Source organism: Colletes gigas, unplaced genomic scaffold (assembly GCF_013123115.1).
Source record: "Colletes gigas isolate AHSC1104 unplaced genomic scaffold, ASM1312311v1 Colletes_gigas_Sc00016, whole genome shotgun sequence".
Taxonomy (NCBI): domain Eukaryota; kingdom Metazoa; phylum Arthropoda; class Insecta; order Hymenoptera; family Colletidae; genus Colletes; species Colletes gigas.
In genome coordinates, this window is record NW_025106645.1 from 2,454,286 (window position 1) to 2,476,094 (window position 21,809).

The 21,809-nt window shown below is 38.5% G+C and overlaps 5 protein-coding genes across 6 annotated transcripts in view; 4 read left to right on the top strand and 1 right to left on the bottom strand.

Annotated features, from left to right (window-relative positions):
* The window catches only part of LOC122400222 (flotillin-2), a 168,353-nt gene extending 152,284 nt beyond the window's left edge, over positions 1 to 16,069 (bottom strand). Inside the window, exons 1-2 of one of the 2 annotated variants that reach the window (XM_043401574.1) lie at positions 15,993 to 16,069; positions 15,781 to 15,916 (exon numbers count right to left, since the gene is read on the bottom strand). In XM_043401574.1, the coding sequence (XP_043257509.1) occupies positions 15,781 to 15,829 (49 nt within the window). In that variant the 5' untranslated portion in view covers positions 15,830 to 15,916; positions 15,993 to 16,069. Of the gene's footprint in view, positions 1 to 15,780 lie in introns of both variants that reach the window. The other variant, XM_043401572.1, reaches the window with a different exon arrangement.
* LOC122400203 (glucose dehydrogenase [FAD, quinone]) lies at positions 114 to 2,117 on the top strand. The gene has a single exon (XM_043401543.1). It carries the CDS (start codon positions 114 to 116, stop codon positions 1,989 to 1,991), a length of 1,878 nt encoding a protein of 625 aa, XP_043257478.1. The 3' UTR covers positions 1,992 to 2,117.
* LOC122400197 (glucose dehydrogenase [FAD, quinone]-like) lies at positions 4,127 to 6,905 on the top strand. The gene is made up of 2 exons (XM_043401531.1): positions 4,127 to 5,948; positions 6,159 to 6,905. The coding sequence occupies exons 1-2, from the start codon at positions 4,137 to 4,139 to the stop codon at positions 6,300 to 6,302; spliced, it is 1,956 nt and encodes a 651-aa protein (XP_043257466.1). The 5' UTR covers positions 4,127 to 4,136; the 3' UTR covers positions 6,303 to 6,905.
* LOC122400211 (glucose dehydrogenase [FAD, quinone]-like) lies at positions 7,079 to 13,529 on the top strand. The gene is made up of 3 exons (XM_043401552.1): positions 7,079 to 7,653; positions 8,846 to 9,381; positions 11,615 to 13,529. Exons 2-3 carry the CDS (start codon positions 8,850 to 8,852, stop codon positions 12,892 to 12,894), a joined length of 1,812 nt encoding a protein of 603 aa, XP_043257487.1. The 5' UTR covers positions 7,079 to 7,653; positions 8,846 to 8,849; the 3' UTR covers positions 12,895 to 13,529.
* A 542-nt stretch (positions 16,070 to 16,611) lies between the features above and the next one.
* LOC122400188 (tuftelin-interacting protein 11) lies at positions 16,612 to 20,453 on the top strand. Its single transcript, XM_043401517.1, has 8 exons — positions 16,612 to 16,827; positions 16,938 to 17,154; positions 17,242 to 17,419; positions 17,510 to 18,465; positions 18,555 to 18,751; positions 19,318 to 19,746; positions 19,823 to 19,980; positions 20,067 to 20,453. The coding sequence occupies exons 1-8, from the start codon at positions 16,719 to 16,721 to the stop codon at positions 20,313 to 20,315; spliced, it is 2,493 nt and encodes an 830-aa protein (XP_043257452.1). The 5' UTR covers positions 16,612 to 16,718; the 3' UTR covers positions 20,316 to 20,453.
* The last annotated feature ends 1,356 nt before the right edge of the window (positions 20,454 to 21,809 follow it).

Below are 21,809 nucleotides of genomic sequence, written 5' to 3' on the forward strand. Positions count from 1 at the left end.
TCTTCTAGCGCCGAAACCCACAACTTGCGTGATGACATTTACGCTGATCGGAACACCGAGAAGTCTACAAGCAGATTCGAGGGAGCCGAAGAAATTGCGATCGGATAAGAATAATGGTGTTCAGCGCGATAGTGGTCACGTCTGCCCTGAAAGGCGCCCTTGGACTGGTAGGTACGAGCCTGTGGCTGATCCCTCTGTTAATAGCAGGCCTGTCGTACTATCGTTACGACCAACTGGACCCGGAGAGTCGACCCATAGACAGGTACCCTTTGTTCCCCGAGTACGACTTCATCGTGATCGGTGGAGGATCGGCGGGTGCGGTGGTCGCGAACAGACTGTCGGAGATACCAACCTGGAACGTTCTGTTGCTCGAGGCTGGTCCGGACGAGAACGAGGTCACCGACGTGCCTTCGCTGGCGGCTTATTTACAACTGACGAAGCTAGACTGGAAGTACAAGACCGAGCCTACGGGGAACGCGTGCCTGGCGATGAAGGGCGGTCGGTGCAATTGGCCGCGCGGCAAGGTCCTGGGAGGCTCGAGCGTCCTCAACTACATGCTCTACGTACGCGGGAACAGACACGATTATGATTACTGGGAGTCGCTGGGTAATCCGGGCTGGGGGTACGATCAGGCGCTCTACTACTTCAAGAAATCCGAGGACAACCGTAACCCTTATTTGCAAAAGAGTCCTTACCACTCCACGGGCGGTTACCTGACCGTACAGGAGTCGCCGTGGAGGACTCCGTTGGTGGTGGCTTTTGTCCAAGCGGGAACCGAGCTGGGGTACGAGAACAGGGACATAAACGGGGAACGACAGACGGGTTTCATGATATCTCAGGGAACGATTCGCAGGGGCAGCAGATGCTCCACGGCGAAGGCGTTCCTGCGCCCGGTTAGGCTACGTCGGAACATCCATACAGCGATGAACTCGCACGTTACCAAGATCCTAATCGACTCGGTGACTATGCGAACGACCGGCGTGGAATTCGTCAGAGACGGTCGTCGACAGATCGTCCGAGCACGGAAGGAAGTGATTCTTTCGGCTGGCGCGATCAACAGCCCGCAAATCCTGATGCTCTCGGGGATTGGGCCCGGAGAGCACCTACGCCACCTGGGGATCCCGGTGATCAAGGATCTACGAGTCGGTGACAATCTCCAAGACCACGTCGGTATGGGTGGCCTGACGTTTCTCATCGACAAACCGGTGGCTATCGTTCAGGATCGCTACCAAGCCGCCCCGGTGACGATGCACTATGTGGTCAACGGAAGAGGACCGATGACCACTTTAGGTGGCGTCGAGGGCTACGCCTTCGTTAACACAAAATTCGCTAACCAATCTCTGGATTACCCAGACATTCAGTTCCACATGGCGCCAGCGTCCATAAACTCGGACGCTGGCGTTCAAGTGAGGAAGGTGCTAGGCATCACGGACGAGGTTTACGACACAGTCTACAGACCGATAGCCAACAAAGACGCTTGGACCATAATACCTCTTCTCCTGAGACCGAGATCGCGTGGTACGGTTAGGCTACGGAGCTCGAATCCCTTCCAAAGTCCCTTGATCGACGCCAACTACTTTTCCGATCCTCTAGACATCGCTACCCTAGTCGAAGGCGCCAAAATGGCGGTACGTGTCAGCGAGGCGAGGGTTTTCAAGCAATTCGGCTCGAGGATTCATCGCGTCAAGCTGCCCGGATGCAAGCATTTGAAATTTGCCTCGGACGCTTATTGGGAGTGCCACATTCGTCATATCTCGATGACGATTTATCATCCCGTTGGAACGACCAAAATGGGTCCCCCGAGCGATCCCGGTGCAGTCGTCGATTCCAGATTGAAAGTTTACGGGGTGGAAGGTCTGAGAGTGATCGATGCGTCCATCATGCCCACAATTTCCAGCGGGAACACTAACGCACCGGTCATTATGATCGGCGAGAAAGGCGCGGATCTTGTTAAAAATGACTGGCTGGCCACAGAGACAGCGAACAGTTGATAAATTAGACATTGTCGTGACAAAAGGCGATAACAATGAATGCGTAGCGTCGATAGGAATTGTTTTAGTTGATGTTTGTTAATTTAGTTATACGGTAGAACGTTAATCGCGCGAATTAACTTAATTTTTAACGACACGTTCTTGGATTTATTCGAGAGTTTGCTAATCGACGTTCTACCGTGCACATTTTGTTGACTTCGGAGTAAGATGCAAGTGTAACGTGAGTCAAATGAATGTTTAGGAAAGCGTTGAGCGTCCTACATTGTGATACGTTGAATGTATATACATAATGTATATAAAAATTAAGTTTTGTTAACCTAATTGTAACGCTATTGTTAAGCAACGTCAGTCGTTTGAGTATATTGGATAAAATTTCTTGAAAGGTCAAGTTGAAAAATAGCTTCGTTTAATTATCAGAATGTTTTCCATTTAAACTGTTGAAAATTAAAAATCAATACTTATTGATTAGTTTATGATAATTTAACGAGATTATTCTGGACAAAAATCTAAACGAGAAATGTTGATAAAATGTCGTGCAAAGTATGCTGCTTACAAGTGGTATCGAGGAAAAGCGTATGTTAAATAAGGAAATTACGAACGAATACTCGTATTATTATTTTACATTTTAAAAAACATAGAAGCTATTTGTAACAAGGGGGCATTTATCTTGTATGGAATATGTCTCGTCTACGTGCCATACTTCGTTACGTAACTTCCACATTGCAAAAGTGTAATTAAATAAAATATCATGTACGAACTATCGCATGCGTGTTTGTTTTATAATTGTTATAAACACGTTTAATCTGTTACCTCACTGTACGCTCGTAAAATAAATGATTTATGAAAGACCTATTTATTAATTTTTGTCCAATCGAACCTGTCGCAAAAAAACTTTCGCTTAAAACACCAACCGTACGAGTAAGCTTCGCCATATTAATACAATACAAAGCATGAACGATGCGCGCATATCGGTTTCCAATTTTAGCTCGCGGCGTTTATACAACGACAGATGACGAAAGGCCTTCGAAAAATTAATTTATACGAATAAATAACCGAAGATGAATCATAGCTGTATCAGAATGCACCGTGAAAGTGTTTATGATCGAAGATTCTGGGAATCTTCTGGGTCCATGAATTTGAAATAAAACGACGCGAGTAAATATTGTTCCGTTGCTTCATTTAACAACTGATCTTAAACATCACGCGGCACCGTGTGGACTGTCGTTTCTTCATTATTCTGTCGATGAAACAAGTACCGTTTACCAAATCACACGAGACGGAGGAGGAGTCGACACTAGGCTAGAATTAATCCACCGTTAGTCGTGCGGGTGACACGTGTCACCCACCTCTATGTTTTTCTTTATAGTTCTAAAGCGGTTCGCGTTAACGGACTATCCTTTAGTACAATCCTAGCAGTGTACAAGAAAACATTTTCTATCGTAAATCCTGTGTTGGAAAAAATTTTATTCAAATCTGTTAATTTCCCTGGATAATAATTGTTTGTGCTGTCGGAGAGCCCACTGCCACTTAAGCTACTTAAAACAGGTACTGAGGAGGATCTTATGCGTATGGAAGTATTTGAGACAAAACCGTCAGAAAAATCCAGATCGAATTTTTAGAAAATCTGTGAGTCGATTTCAGGAATAAAGTTTTGAAGAGGTCGACGTAAGAGTGCCATTTTGTCCCTAATGTTAATTTGACTCGATCTTAAAAATTTGGCTTGCAACGAGGAATTAAAAATACTTGCAATTTATAATCTTGAAACAAAGTTAGGCTGTAATCGACTAACAAATCGTTTTTACCAAAAATACGTAACAAAAGCTTTAATTCGATCATCTTCGGATATACGCAAGTGACTCTACGACCACGCAGCAAGATAATAATGAAGGGAGAATTATTGATAACGGACGAGTTGTTTAAATCAATAATGACCTTTGCAATTCTGTTCCGTGCAAGTCAGCGTCTATTACTCCTTGTGCCTCACTTATGACACGTTCGCCTAAACGTTCCATTAATAAGCATAAATAATAAATATGCATGCGATGTTCACAAAAAAAGGGCATTACCGCGTCACGTTTGCGGATATATATACCGAGCGTGAGCAACGAGACACTATTCTTATTTTCCGGGTTAAAATCGCTCGAAATGAATCTGAGAGGTGGTCTCGTCCTCGCCATCTCGCGGCTCGTTTTCTTTCTGGCGGTAGTGATTTTTCACGATCAGTCGCGCGTAAACGCCCAACGAAGACAATACGTGAACCTCTATGGCACCGAGGACTTCAACTCCACCGCGATGGAGAACGTGCTTGGCACAGGGATGGGACTGATAAATTTCTTGTACAACAACCAAATGTTGCAACAGAACGCCCAACCGGATGTGACGCCAGCGTCCAATTCCCAGTACGATTTCATCGTGGTGGGCGCTGGGACTGCTGGCGCGACGATTGCGGCCAGACTCAGCGAGATCGGGGATGCAAAAGTGCTGTTGATCGAGGCTGGTCCCGAGGAAACTCTGATCATGGACATTCCTATACTCGCGTCCTTCATGCAACCGGTGGACGAGATAAACTGGAAGTACGAAACGGAACCGTCCGACACGTATTGCACGGGGATGAAAGAGCACAGATGCAAATGGCCCAGAGGCAAAGTGATGGGTGGTAGCAGCGTTTTGAACTACATGATAGCCACCAGAGGCAACCCGGTGGACTACGATCGATGGGCCCAGATGGGCAACCCCGGATGGGCTTTCAAGGACGTTCTGAAGTACTTCAAGAAGATGGAGAACATGCAGATACCAGAGTTTAGGAACGATCGAGAGTACCATAGCACCGAGGGACCAGTGTCCATAGACAACGCGCCTTTCCACACACCATTGTTAACGGCGTTCTTGGAAGGCGGTCAGGAATTGGGGTATCCGTTATTGGACTACAACGGACGGAAACAGATCGGTTTCGCGCAGATACAATCGACCATGTACCGGGGATACCGAATGAGCAGCAACAGAGCGTATCTGGTAGGGAAGAGGCGGCCGAACCTTCACGTGACAAAGATGAGCATGGTGCACAAAATTTTGATAGACAGGGAGTCGAAACGAGCGGTGGGTGTTCAGTTCGTGAAAAACAATCGTCGTATCTCGGTGTACGCGACGAAAGAGGTGATAATGTGCGCTGGGGCTATCGGGACTCCTCAATTGTTGATGCTTTCCGGTATAGGGCCCGCTGAACACTTGAAGGAAATGGGAATCGAGGTGGTGCAAGACTTGAGAGTAGGTGACAATCTTATGGACCATATTGTGTACGGTGGTTTGACGTTCACGATCAACCAACCGGTCAGCTTGTCGATGCTGACTTTGACGGACATTTCGAAGCCTTATTTTAGGGACTTCTTGCAATCGAGCAGCGGCCCGGCCACGATCAGTGGCGGTTGCGAGGGCATCGCGTTCGTGGACGTGGACGATCCAACGAACCGCGACGGGCTTCCAAACATCGAACTGCTGAGTCTGGTCAGTTCGATTTACACGTACAAAGTCGCCATGGACAATTTCGGTTTCAACGACGAGATCGTGCAGAAGTTCTCGTCGTTCCAACACACCCCATCGTGGGGAGTGTTCCCGTTGTTGCTGAGACCGAACAGCCGCGGCTGGATAAGGCTCAAGTCCAAGAACGCGGACGTCAAGCCGATGATCGTGGCTAATTATTTGGACGACCCGGAAGACAGACGGGTTTTGGTGAAAGGGATCAGACTAGCCTTGCAGGTCGGTCGAACGAAAGCCATGCAGCAATTCGGCGTGACTTTTTACAACAAAACTACGTCCGAGTGCGAGAAGTACCCCTTTGATTCGGACGATTATTGGGTGTGCAACGCCAGGTCACAGACGCTTACTATTTATCACTATAGCGGTACTTGCAAAATGGGCCCACCGGAAGATCCCACTGCTGTCGTCGATCCGACTCTAAAGGTACGTAACCGAGCTATTAGGTTTCTTTCGATCGAAATACGAACTCTTAGTCCAATTTCGTTTCAGTGTAAGAGTTGATGAAGATGGTAACAGAAGAAAACGAGACTTTTGCATGAAATTACATCAAAAGTGTTAATATATTGAACAGTGCCTTTTGTTCGTAGTATTCTCAAGTATTATTATTAACAACGAAACGCTTAATTGTTGCAGGTGTACGGAGTCAAGGGATTGAGAGTGGCCGATGCTTCCATAATGCCGGAAATTCCATTGGGGCACACGAATATTCCTGCATACATGGTCGCTGAAAAAGCGGCGGACATGATTAAAGAAGATTGGGGATATCTGAATAGTTAATTATCAGACTTGAACTAGAAAATATAAAAGTGAAATGCTAAAAAATACTCATTTATAATAAATATGATATACAACGATAATTGAGAAATCATTAACACCGTGTGATACTGCATCTTGAAAAATGCAATAATCAAGAGCGATACGAGCAAAATATATATCATTTTATGAAATATTTAAAGAGAATAAAATCTAGTTAAACATGTGACAAAACAAAACGGCTAAAAAGTGCTTAAAAGAATTTACATTACTCATATGAATTTCAAAGATGGTAAATGTCAACATTTGAACTTAATATTTTTTTATTTATAAAAAGCGCTATATAAATTTTACGATTGAAAAACATGGAGTGTCGTAACTATTAGTCCATAAGTCAACCTTGAATATCTGCGCCGACCGTAAAGTGTTCGATTGAATAATAATTATGTCCGATAATTAACAAATTTCCACTCTCGTTTCTCGAGAAAACATTTAGCAGAATTGATGTTATCGATTAGATGTTAGTCTACTAATTACAGTAAGTACGTTTTAACGCAAATACGCTAGACTAATTTATTCAGATATGTGGTATATTTACATTACAGACTGTAAAGAGATCGTACAATGTGGGTACTTTGAACGAAAATATATGCAAGGGGATTTTTTACGTAAGAAATGGGAAGAGATCGCCACTCTGTAACCGCCATATATGCAAATTTGACGTATTAATTATTCTATCGTAAAAACACGTTCTGCTCGAAACTGTTGCTTCGTAAAAGTCCAATATATGTACATACATTTTCTATCAAATTGCCATCGAGCAACTGATACATTTCTGTTGTTTCCAACTAAAGCTTGTTTTGAACAGACTTCTGGAAATACCCAATTTCTACATCCATGGTTACATCACTTTTCCATAGCAAATAACAGAGAATTCTTTTACAAATGCAATCATCGAACCTTCAATATTTCTACATCTGTTTCGTTTGTTTTGACGATGATTTTATTTGATAAAGAAGCTGTTCCTCGACATTTAGCCAAACTTTGAATTCCACATTACGCGCCATTACGTATGGGCGTGCATACAGTGTCACAATGTTGCGAGCATAAAAGTGGAACGTGAGCGAGATAAAACAGATGCACGCCATAATAGTGAAAACACAAGGACGGGTCGACGGGGTACAAAATAACATTACCCAAGTCCTCTAAGTATTACGTGAACGGCAGCGAGAAAGCGCATTTCTCTAGTGGATCTCGAAGTGGAAAGTGGACACACGAGGACTTTGGAAAGAGTTTCGGCAGCCTCGCCACACATCATTTGTTCCCCGACGACGCTGGAAGCCTGCCATTAACTCACCGCGATCGAAAAAGAATGGTAACAACAATTTAATAACTTACACCGTTGTCGCGACGGCATTCCAACGATAAAGCAACGAGTCGAAACCGAACGCGTCGTTCGATCTTCGATTCGAGCAGCAGCGAGTCAACGAGCCTCGTACAAGGCTCGATAAACTGACAATAATAAAATGTATCGCGATACTTGTTCCAGAGTGTTTCGTTTTCTAGTTGCGTAACGTGTTCGGTATATGAATGAAAATGTACCCGTTTGTGGCTGACTTCTACGTATGGTGCGACTAGCACATACCGCGATTAGGTGCAGTGGCGAAAGCGTGCGTGTACGATTTGGTCATAATAAAGCTGTTATTACCAAGAAACGATTCTAAATTGCTCGTCGCGGAATTTACGGTGCGTTCGTATTTTTTCGCGCGATTATGTGTAAAATGTTGAAGAGATACACTGTGATATCGATTTGACAAAATTTTGTAGCATTGGAACCTACGGACACGCCCATCGTTATGAAGTCTCAAAAATTTGAATATCGAGTACGAAATTATTGTTGATAAATTTTCTGGAACCGATACAATACGAACTGTAGGGATTTTACAAAGGAGATAAGGACGAGGTAGGTTTTGGCTGAAACGCGAACCCTAATTGCTCGAAGCGGTAATGAGAATTGTGAAATTGCCTTACGGTTATCGTTTATGTCGCTTCATCTTCTCCTTCCTAGGTAATTGTAATAATAATGGTAGATGAAAAACGTGTCTAACGAGGTTAAAAATGACGGTTACTCGGGTAGGAAATAACGGTGTGATTATATGATAGAGTAAACGATACTACAATTTACGTCGATAAGTTGTTAGAAAAATCGTAACAATTTGCTCTTTCATATTGTATATTATAATTTTTAGAAGAATACTGTTCAATGATATCGAAAACGTTTTAATAAATTTAATGCTTGGACAATTTGTTCACTGTTCTCTTTCAAATTTATATTCTAGCTGCTAAGAGATCGTATTTATTCAAAACTGCAAAAAATGGTTAAAGAAAATTTATTTTATGCTAAACTGAAATAATTTTTATTTGATAGATTTATCTTATCGTTTAAATATATTACTTTGAAATTGTTTGAAACTTTTCGACCATCAATTCTTCCAAAACGTTCGAACTAATTTTAAGCCAAGCAACGATGAAAATTATTTTATAATCGAAAACTAATTCCTTTGCAGCGTCATGACTAACTACGTTGGAATCTTACTGTTAATGGCTTGCCTCGTCCATTGCGGAGAGTCTGAGTCGTTCTTGGACGCCATGAGGAGTTACGGACCGTCGCCGGAAGTCTTAAATAGAATCGATCCCAATAACAAGAGATACGACTTCATTGTCGTAGGCGCCGGATCGGCTGGCTCCGTGCTAGCCAACCGTCTCTCGGAGAACAAAAAATGGAACGTCCTCCTTCTCGAAGCTGGTGGTCCCGAGACTCTGCTCCATCAGATACCAATCCTCGTGGGTTACTTTCAATTATCGAACTTCAACTGGGGCTACAAAGTGGAGCCTCAACGAAACGCCTGCCTGGGAATGGTGAATCGACAATGCTCTTGGCCGCGAGGCAAGGCTCTAGGTGGCACGAGTACTCTCAATTACATGATCCATACACGCGGTAACAAGCTGGATTACGATATCTGGGCCGCGCTGGGCAACGAGGGCTGGTCTTACAACGACGTATTGCATTATTTCAAGAAGAGCGAAAAATTCGACGTACCAGGTTAGTCAATTATTTTCTGTACATCGATGTTTCATAAAATGAACCCGGACGCGATTCGTAAGTTGAACGCTTCTATCCCTTCCAAGGGGATACCTCGTGAAATTAGTAAAACAATTTGTACAATACGTATTATAAATATACCAACCTCTTAAAACGTAAGAAATTTGATCTTTTTAAAATAAATTACGCTGTAATAGTACTTTCTATTCCTAGATAGTGCTATAAAAATAAATATTCAAAAGCAGTTCTCTTAGATTGTTATAATTAATAATTTAAATGACGGAAATACACAGTATATTTTCGGTAACGAATTTTTTTCTCGAAAGTACGTAGAATTTCGAGGTTGTGTCTATTCACCAAAAATGATTATAATTGACCCCTTCAAACGAAAATAATTTTCCCAGAACGATTTGAAATTTTTTAATTTTGTCGAAAAATTTGTCTACCTTCCTGAATTTTTTTCTCGAAAGTGCATAGGAATTTGGGGGTGTGCCTATTCATCAAAAATAATTGTAATTAACCCTCGCAACCGAAAATAATTTTTTCAAGACGATTTGAAATTTCTTTTTTTTCATGGAATTTAGGCATCTACCGTCGATTTTTCTTAAAAATTTATATTTCATTTTTAATAAATTTGTTTGGCGCCCTATAGAAAAGTTGTCTAATACTTTTTTGTAGATATCAATGAGCTCTATTTCAGAAAAAATTTTCATTAAAATATATTCACTATTGTAGGAGTTATAGCTGTTTGAAAATTGGACCATTTTTATGGGGTTTTTGTCACTTTACGGGGTTAAGGAAGAATTTCTTCAATATTTTTGGAATGTCTACATATTCTGCACCAAAATACGCGTTGTTTGCATTTTGAAACATTAAAATCCTCCAATCCGTTCAGAAGTTATGATGTTTCAAAGTTGCGCATGAAATTTTGGAGTCACATTCTGGCTTGAAATTATATTCTCGGTGAGGAATTTTTTTCTCGAAATTGCGTAGGATTTCGGGGATATGTGTCTTCACCAAAAATGATTGCAATTGACCCCCGCAACCAAAAATAATTTTTTTAGAACGATTTGAAATTTTTTAATTTTGTCGAGAAATTTCACACCTACTCGAATTTTTTTCTCAAAAGAGAATAGGATTTCGGGGGTATGTCTATTCACCAAAAATGATTGTAATTGACCCCCGCAACCAAAAATAATTTTTCCATGAATGATTTGAAATTTTTTAATTTAATTTTTTAATAACTTTTTAACGAAGCCTCAATCAACAAATTGATATTCTTGATTTTTGTCTTATTTTAGCCTCCAGAATTTCCCATTAAAATTTTTCCCAGGATGGCCGAACATCCTATATACAAACTGTAAACGAAATTCATTTTATTTTAAATCTTATGTACAAAAACAAAAATTCAATAAATTATTACGTTTCCACCATTACGAATTATATCGAAAATTCGATGTTGCATACTTGCGATAAAGTTTCTTATAATATTTGTATCTATACTATTCCATGCTTCAATTATAACACGTTTTAATTCTTGTATATTCGTAAATTTTTTATTAATACAAAACATTCGTCCAACTAAAATTTCCCACAAATTTTCGATAGGTTCAGGGGAACGTGCAGGCCAGTTTAAAAGAGGAATATTATTTACTGCAAACCAGTGTAAAATATGGGTTGATCTATGAATCGCTGCATTGTCTTGCATGAAAATTAAATTTTGATCATCCTTTTCTAAGTGTTAAATAATTTTCTAACATGTTTGTGTAATCCAATATTCAAATCTTGATCCATGGAACGTTAACCTCTTCAGGGACGAATTTTTTGTTTTTTTTTTTTGTCTATTATTGACAGTAACTATAATTATAAAAAAAAAAACTAAATGTCCACATATGTGGCCAAGGGCGTGAAGAGGTTAAGGAACGGATGAAAAATATTTCCTTGCTTGATTTTTCCTCAAAAGTGGAAAGCGTCTTGGTTAATATATTTGGTTGGATTGATATATTCATAATACGCACTGTATTAACAACAATGCTTTTTTTTGTCGTATTTCATTTTAAGAATCGTTACTATATTCTACACGACGAACAAAGCTATTCACTGCACTCGACTAGCCACATTCTGCTCAGTTTACTCGATCTATCCAGCTACTTTTGCTCGTGTTAATAAACAGTGTCTCGACGATTATCACTGTAAAAGCTTCTCTATTATATTTAGACACGATTGTGTTCAGGTATCAAGAACTCCTCGTACCACGGCGACGAAGGCTATCTAAACGTTCAGCACGTTCCGTACCACACGGAACTGGCCACAGCTTTTCTGAAAGCTGGTACGCAACTCGGTTATAAGATCGTGGATTACAACGGCGCGGACCAGATCGGATTTTCGTACATCCAAGCGACAATGGACAAAGGGACCAGGTGCAGCGCCTCGAAGGCTTATCTTCGAGTCAACAGACCGAACTTGAACATCGTCACCGGGGCAATGGTCACCAAAGTCCTGATCGACGAGAACAAGCACGCGTTCGGGGTCGAGTACGTGTGGAACAATCGGACCAAGAAGGTCTTCTGCTCCAAGGAGGTTGTTCTATCGGCCGGAACTATAGACTCCGCGAAATTGTTGATGTTGTCTGGAATAGGTCCCAAGGATCACCTGGAGGAGCTGGGAATCGAGGTGGTGCAGGACTCCAAGGTCGGATACAACATGTACGAGCACATCGGTTTTCTCGGATTGACCTTCTTGGTGAACCAACCTGTGTCGTTGCTGCAAATCAGGCTAGCAAGACCAGGCGTGTTTGTGCAGTATATTCTGAATAGGAGCGGCTTGATGTCACTTCCTGGAGGAGCGGAAGCTCTGGCGTTCATCAGAACGAAGTACGCGCCCGACAGCAGACCGGACGTGGAACTTTTGTTCGCGTCTGGATCGCTGCACTCCGACGGAGGCGTGCCGTTGAAGAAGGCACTCAGGATATCCGACGAGCTCTACAACACCGTTTACAAACCGATCGAGAATCAGGACGCGTGGTCGATATGGCCAATCCTGCAAAATCCCAGGAGCATCGGTAAACTCACTCTGAGATCAGCGGATCCGTTCGAGCCGCCCAAGATGGACCCGAATTTCTTCGAGCATCCGGCGGACATCGAGATCATTCTCGAGGGGATCAAGCACGCGATCAACGTCTCGAAGACGGTTCATTTCCAGAAATACGGGACCAGGTTGCACGATATAAAGATTCCTGGTTGCGAAGCTTTCGAATTCGCTAGCGACGACTATTGGCGATGCGCCATCAAGCACATGCCCTCGATGATGAACCACGAAATAGGCACGGTTAAAATGGGACCTAAGAGCGACCCTTACGCTGTCGTGGATCCGCAGCTGATGGTGCATGGTGTGCAGAGACTAAGAGTCGCGGATGCTTCAATCATGCCAACGATGCCCACTGGACACGTGAATGCGGGCATTTATATGATCGGAGAGAAGGCGGCTGATATGATCAAACGATCTTGGAAATAATGATCCTAGTAACGGTAGATTGTAATAACATGGCTCGAAAACCTCGCTTTGTTGCGAATGAGACACCTAGACTATCCTGTTGCCACAAAGAATTGCTCAAGATTGTTCCTTATGGAAAACCTGATACTGGTCACAACATTTGTGGTAATTATCGATCAACTGCCAGACCAAATCCCTCAAATTGTCCGCGAATACGAAGCTTTGTTTTTAGACAATTGGAAACTAGCATAACAATTTCTCACTTATTTTTATAGCCTCATTAAAATTCAAGAGTTCTATCTAGATTTATTTTCTTTAACACCTAATCTCGAGAATTAATTTCTGTAGTTCCTTAGTGAAAAATCATGTCACCCGTGGGCGGCAGTCAATGTGTTAAGACAATTGGAACATAAGTCTGATTGTATATAGATGTTGCTTTTATCATGGGCAACTATTAACATTTTTATTGCCTTTGATGGTAGGAGTTTTGGACGAAGATATTATTTGATTTAAAGAAACGAATGGTAGGATTTTTTCTTTAAATCACCTTGGTCCAAACCTGCATTTTGTTACACAAGGACAAACAAATATAGTAACGAATAGAATCGTAATGTAAATTGTATGACGGTATTGAAAAACTAACTGTATCATCTAGCGTTGTCCAAGATAAATAAACTTCTTTTTTCTACTCATATACTTATATAAAATTATTATGGATAACTGTACCTTTAACCAACTATAATTAACAGCACAAAAAAACTAATTATACAGAGCTAACTACAGGTCGCAGATGTACAAGATATCTTAGAAATTCTGTTACAAAACGGCATCTCAGTCATATTCTTCAAGATTTCACGGTCATCGATATTCCTTTAACTGTACGAATAAAAATTGTTTCGTTATTTACGTTCAAAATATGGAATTTTAAATTTTATCTCGCACAAAAAATTGTATATTACTTTACATTGTTAATATAAAAATATTAAACGTCAATAATCGAAATGTGCAGTTTATTATCTAAATAAAAGGAAATATTAGTCACACGACAAGACAAGATATCATTTATCTGTATGATAAGGGCAAAACTTGAAATGTATAAATATATCATTTCCGTTATTTAGAAGTGTCCCTTTATAAAAATGAAAGTAATATAGTTAAACAAGTCGTTAAACTATTAATTCAGAAAAATGTTTAATTGCGTCACTATTCTTTACAAACAGGCGACATCGATGTTTAGAATTGATCCTTTTAAAAGTCGCGTAATTCAGTACCGCCATGGAGGGCAGTATCTTTGCTTGATTAATTAGATGAGTGATAATAAAATTATTTGCGTGCACGACACGTTGCACAACAAACGAGTGACCCACATCGTTGCTCATTCTAATAAAAGGGAACTTCAAGGGTAGAGGCATGCAGAGAGTTCATCAATGATGACGTAAAACGAGGGATGAGTCATGCCTTTCCTTTCATATACTTCCGCGTAAAACTGAAGAAGAATATGAGCGATCGAAGAACTGCGTCGTTGGTATCTCTACTATTTTCGTAATAGTTGACACATTCGCGTTTCTAATACAACCAAAGAAAAGAAATTTATAAAAAAACAAAAATTAAAAATGTATACATTTGGAACTCCGAAATTCATAAAAAGTTCTATTTATCATTTTTTCTAAAAAATTTGGCTTTAATAGGAGTAAATTAGGCTTTATTCCAACAATTATTAACTTCCTTTAACTAAACTTAATTGAAAACTGTTAAGAAATAAGTTTTTGTATATAATATTGTATACATAGAATATTCACATTTATCACTATGAGTTTATCAAATGTCATGAATAATGGAAAACATGTTGAATATTTATCGGTAATGCATGCATATGCACACATATAAAAAATATAATTTGCATTAATGTGTATGATTGCAAATTGTATATGAACTAAATTAAATTTGTTTTGTCAACACCATTTATCTGATAAACGTATGCAAATTTGAATATACATGACAGAAAATAATACAATTATACACATTGTCTAATCTTTCCTTATCAAAGTATTACATTATCGGTCCTTGTTCTAACATGTACGTATATAGACGGTTAACCCTATGATCTTATTTCCAATTGCCTGAATTAGACTACACGAGTATACATATGTTTATTGATTTCACCTTGAGATTATTTAGCCCAAATTCGTTATTTCTTTAATACCTTTATCAATATGACGGATAAAACTAAAATCTTGGTATATTTTAAAAATAATATGGACAAAATGTTCTTAAAACCATTAAGTATTCTTATGACTAGTTTAATTCCACTAATCTACTTTGAAACATACTAGATTTGTTATTACCAAATTTAATTATAAAACATATACAGATAACCTATCACATTGTTCTTACTTGTTTCCTTTTCCACTGCATGCAAAATAATAAATAAAACAATACTCAGGGCACTGTACTATGTATTTTAATATTTAACTATTTACTCTTTCTCTTTCAATAATAACACTTTTGTTTGCATGATGTATTTCTTATGTTTTTAACATACAAATATAACCTTTTAAATATTACAAAATAATCAGGAATAATGTCTGAGAATCTTGTGATTATTACTCTGAATGAAAAACCTGTTTACACATACATAAGCTGTGAAATGCAAACATATATGAAACTATAATCAAATACATTGAAGTGATACTAACCAAGTAAATATTATTTGAGTTAGAGAAATTTACAAATATAAAAATGAACCCTTCCAAAATGAAAAATGTTTAATTGTTAACGTTAACATTTCGGAGCCGGTAATGTAAGTAAAAGCTACAAAAAAGAATCAAGCGTGGCAGCTCTAGGTTATTATATTGCAGCGCTTGACCAAATTGTCAAAAAACATGTACTTCGTGTTTATTTGCATACCTGATACAACGAGAGCTTCGTTTGGGCCACAGGTGTGAACGTTTCCCATTGTCAGATTAACTCCTGTTAACGTAGATGTAACAACAAACCGGTCAAAGCAAACACCAACACAAGCACGATCACCACTAACACTAATCTGTACAATAAAATGGCAGTGATAAGATACGGATTAGTTCAAAAACCCCGGTAAATCATTAATAACATATAATAACCCGTATCTGTCGCGCGTCGTAAGGTTACGATGTTACTCAAAGCCACTACCCAAAATTATTTGTAGCTTTTGCAAAACCCTAGCTTGCGGCACTACCAACCTACGAGCTTTCGCGTATCGCGACTAGATTGCGACATCTGGGAATTATGCTTCTTTTCTATATTAGAGATTTGTTTTCAAACTTTAATTTCATTGATATTCTATACAGAATATTAATATTCCTATTTTATAAAAATGATTCTATTTAATGACTTTTCGAAATGAACTTCATAATATTATATTAGTAACAATGATATAACATTGCCCTTTAATTTCACCCCTTGCATAAATTTATTATCCGATAGCCGGAAGCTCGTGAAATTTTATACTTTATGTATTTAAAATATTCATTTTATAATTCTTATGCTTTAATATTATATATTTCGATGATGTTTCCTATCAAAATATAAACATCTTTTTATTATTTCATGTATTTAACAAATAAAATGAACCTATTATGAAGTAATATTGCAATACTATGAACTTGCATTTAGTAGACTGAAGTTTGTTAGTATGGTAACACTGTAAACTGAAGTAAACCGCATAATAACATTTCTAACCTTCAATATTTGATAGTCAATCTATTGTTTTGATTTATTTCTACGTGTTGTTTACATCTTATTAAGTTCAATACAATAAATACTATTAGGAATTTATTTCATACACGGTATTAATAAACATTGAAAGGATGTCGGAAGACGAAGTAGAAAGTTTTGAAATTACCGATTACGATCTTGACAATGAATTTAATATCAATCGTCCTAGACGTAAATTAACAAAGAAACAACAAATGCTTGGTAAAAATTTTGCTTTAATCTACTTTATGTTATTAAAAAATTCTAATCCAGTGCTTTACAGTTATTTTTGATAATGATTTTAAACGTTAATCAAACAAGCATTGTTTCAGGCATTTGGGCAGACGATAGCGATGAAGAAGAATTATCTGCTAGACCATCATTTAAAACTTTTGACAAAGGACCTAAAAACTATACAGCCCCTGTAAATTTTGTAGCAGGTGGCATACAACAAGCTGGGAAACCAAAAGATGAGATAGAGGAAAAAGATGATGATGACAGTGATGAAAATACAAGTAAATTGCAAAGAGAATTTCCAAATAGTTCAAGGTAATGCATTTAATGCGAAGAAATTTAATGTAGTATTAATACTATACACATGAATACTTTAATATTTTATCTATTTTATGTTTGTAGCTCCGAAGATGAAAGACCAAGTATGGCACCGTTACGTTCATCTTTTTCATTAAACACAGATGGAGATATTGCTGGTTTACGTAAAAAGAAAAGTAAAGTAAATCCGTTACTAATACAAAGTGGAATGGGCAGTTGGGAGGTTCATACAAAAGGCATTGGAGCTAAGCTGTTATTACAGGTACATATAAATTGTTAAATCTTTTATTCAAACATTACAATTTGTAATTTACATTACAAAAGTATATTTATTAATCTATTAATAATTTAGATGGGTTTTGAACCTGGCAAAGGGTTGGGTAAACAATTACAAGGTATAAGCGCACCAGTAGAAGCCCATTTGAGAAAAGGTAGAGGCGCAATTGGTGCTTATGGCCCAGAAAAAGGCCCAAAATTAGCAGATAAAAAAAAGGAAGACGAAATAGAAGAAGGAAAAGATTCAAAAGCTAAATTATCTCAGTGGCGTAAAGGAGATAGTACTGTGGTTAAGAAGAAAGTAAAATATGTCTACCGAAGCGTCGATCAGGTTTTAGAGGATGGAAAACTAAAACCCAGCAAGAAAGTAAGGTCATCTAACGAAATGAGCAGAGTTAAAGTTATAGATATGACTGGCCCTGAACAAAGAATTTTAAGTGGATACCATGCAATTGCTGGAGGTCAACAACGACCAGATGAAAGTGTCGTAGTTACTGATACAAAATCCAAACTTAATTTTGCACTGCCAGAGCTCCAACATAATTTAAACATACTTGTCGACATGTGCGAGCAAGATATTATACAAAATGACAGGCGAACGCGGCATTTGAATGATAGAGTAGTTGCATTAGAAGCAGAGAAGAAAAATTTGTCAAAAGTTATAGACCAACATGGTCAGCTCATTGACACGTTAGAAAACGTACTCGATATTGTAGACAGATTAATGGATGAAACAAATCAGATGTCGTTACAAGAGACTGCAGAAGCTTTCAAAGATTTACAAGATAAATATTATGAGGAATATAAAATGTATGAACTTGGTGAATTGGCTAGCAGTTTTGTTGGTCCAAAAATAAAGGAATGTTTGACTAGTTGGAATCCAATAATGCAACCGAAACAACCCATTAAATTATTTGAACAATGGAAGAGTATTTTAGAAAGCGGTGCTACGACCCTTCAATCGCGAACTATGCAATCGTACGACCAACTTGTTTGGAATGCGTGGATGCCATCAATTAGAGGAGCCATACAGTATGTATCAAGTTACAATAAGTAATTAAAACCATATATATAAAAACAAAACAATCCTTTATAAAAACCTTTACTTATTACGATTTTAGACAGTGGACGTGTAGACAACCAGAGCCGCTCATCGAATTAATCGAACATTGGATGCCATTGCTTCCAGGTTGGATATTAGAAAATATTCTAGATTTATTAATTCTTCCGAAACTTACTTTGGAAGTCGAAGAATGGAATCCCCTCACTGACACGGTACCGATTCACACGTGGATTCATCCGTGGCTGCCATTATTACGTGAGTATAACATATTTTCAAAAGAAACTTTAAGTTCTTGACTAACAACGAACGACGGCCACTGTTTAAGATTCCATATTGTTTGGATTCGATTTATCGATATTTTTGGTCTCGATCCAAGTCGAACCGCGCGCACATACAATTTGACACTTGAAATTTATCATCCACTAATAATAATAAAATTTTATATTTTTCGTAATATTTTCATGGGAGTATTTATAATGGGGTAGCAAGATTTTTCCGAAAAAATGAATTCTATGTTAATCTTATTCGCGACAATATCGCAAATATTGTGCATCGGATTGTACGTAATTAAAAGTAATCCTAATGGGATCATGTTTGGACTCATTCTCATTGGATACATATATTTTTTGTATAAAAATATAAATATAATATAAAAGTTTAACTTTTTATTAGTGGTTGACGTACGTTTTTGAATATCGGACGTCGACTGCGCGTAAATAAAAGATCATACGCTCTACATAGTTTCTAGAAATGAGATTGGGGGGGGGATAGAAATATACCTGTTTTAAAGTCTAACAGGCAACACCTTTGTATTGCTACAGGTACTCGACTGGATACTTTAATATATCCAATAATACGACGTAAATTAGGTTCTGCATTGGGTGGATGGCATCCATCCGACAGATCTGCTAGACTAATGTTACAACCATGGTCTAATGTCTTTGCAAAAGGAGATATGGAGGCCTTTTTAGTGAAAAATATAATACCAAAATTGCAAATAGCACTTTCGGAATTTGTTATTAATCCACATCAACAACATTTGGATCAGTGGAATTGGGTATATGAATGGAAAGAGTTAATTCCATCTCACATAATGGCAGGATTGCTTGACAAATTTTTCTTCCCCAAATGGCTACAAGTCTTGGCTCTTTGGCTAAACCATTCCCCTAATTACGATCAAGTTACAAATTGGTATATGGGATGGAAAGGCATGCTAAATGAAAAATTACTAGCCGAACCTTTAGTGAAAGGTGAGTGGTCTAATATCAATTTCAATCTGCATTATACGAACTACTTCATAAATCTATGGAATTTATTAATTTACAGAACACTTCAAGAAAGCATTGGATATGATGAATAGAGCAGTTACAGGACCACAGAGTCATCAACCAGGCGCAATGGAACAAGTTTCATATTTAACAAGCTTGGAAAGGACTCAACCTACCATATCACAGATGCCACCGACCGCACAACCAAGAATGGAGGTACAATTTAGACTATTGATCATATTAGGACTTCTTTAATAACATATTTTTTTTTACTTTCATAACATCATATTTGTACTTTACAGAGACTTGCTGAAGCAGTTCGAACGGCATCGCAAATACCACAAGGTTTTAAAGACCTTGTTCAAAAGAAATGCGAAGAAAGAGGTATTCTGTTCATGCCTATACCAAATCGTTATAGAGAAGCTAAACAAGTTTACAAGGTAGGCAATGTCCAAGCTTACATAGATAGAAATGTTTTATTTGTTTGTCATAATGGCATGAATTGGATGCCGACGCATTTAAATGCTTTATTAGACATGTCTGAACTTTAAAAGTAACTATACTCTAATTTAGTATGTAACTAACAATAAATAGTAAATTTAGTTATTTATCTTGTACATATATTGTAAGATACTATGTAAAATGTGACATTGAAAATGTATATTGCACAATGTGCATAGTTTGCAAAAGTCAACTATCATTTTTGTACGATCTATGCCGTATAATAAATTATACCAGCATATTTACATACACGTGGTTCATTGAGTAATCCGAAAATTTTTACCTAACCTCTCATTCCAAATTCTACTTCATCTTCTCTTTTCACGCAAGTAACTAAATTTATAATTACCATAATGCAATAATAACAGGTATACACAGCTATAGAAGATATCGCCGTGGTCGAACAGTTACATACGAGTTTCTTGTTAAAACAATAAAATTAACTTCTATTCGTATCCCATAAATCCTGAGTTCCTTATAAGGAATGTCCGCAAAGCGTCGCCATGCCCCCCACCACTCATTTCTTTTAATGGCGGTAATTCAAATTGAAGGAGCGAAACTACCCTCTAACTCTGTTGCTATCTTCGCAACTATTTGATATACAAGGAAGTCTTTTAAACAAATTCTGTATGCTTTTTGATTAAAAATAACATGATATATGTTTTAGTAGACGAAATTAATAAGAAAGAATAGAAAAAACTGAACTTTACAATTAAAATAAAACTCGTTCTGTGCTTTTAAAAGTGATTTCCTGATTGTTTAGAGAAAAAAGAATTTGTTTAAGGAATGTTTTCGTATGTTCAAGTTTTCAAGATAGTATTTAAATCTTTAGAGGCTATTTACACCTTTTAAACTTGAATTATTACCGTTAAAGAAATATACGTATTTCTCATTTTTAACCACTCTGCAAATCTCTTTAAAGTTTTATCAAAATCGTGATGACGTTTGTTAGGCTCTATATAGCCTTGCTTTGGGCATTATACCTACGACGTGTATCGAGGCGCTCCATCTGAAGTGTTTCTACGTGTTTCGTGCGAGAGGAGAACATCTCTTTTCTTCGATGGTACTCCTGGCATTCACGTTTCACGAATGCAGTCTCGCATTCGCGGATGTTTGTCTTATTGACCACTTCTGTTCGAAGCGGTCGAAGTCGAACGCGTGTAGGCGCCCCTGGTTATCCCACTACCGAGGCGCAGCTATAAACCTCCTCGATATGGAAAGTTGCACGTGATCCTGCAGAGTCGTACGTATGTACCTACAGAGTCGTCCAATAGGCACCGTGTATCAACCACCACGATGTGTGCTGGCTCTGTGTACCAACCATGGGCGCCACCATAGACAAGGCAAATGTGTTTCCAGACTTACCCAATGGGTGCCCCGATTTAACCACCTTACTATACAATTTTTGGGCCATAGGCGCCCCTCGAAGCTCTACAAATAGCGCTTTACAATCGTTCTATAAAATTCTATATCCCATAACGTATTTAAAAATAACTACACACAATTGTATAAACCAATAAGTCTCTGTTGAAAGGAATATAGTT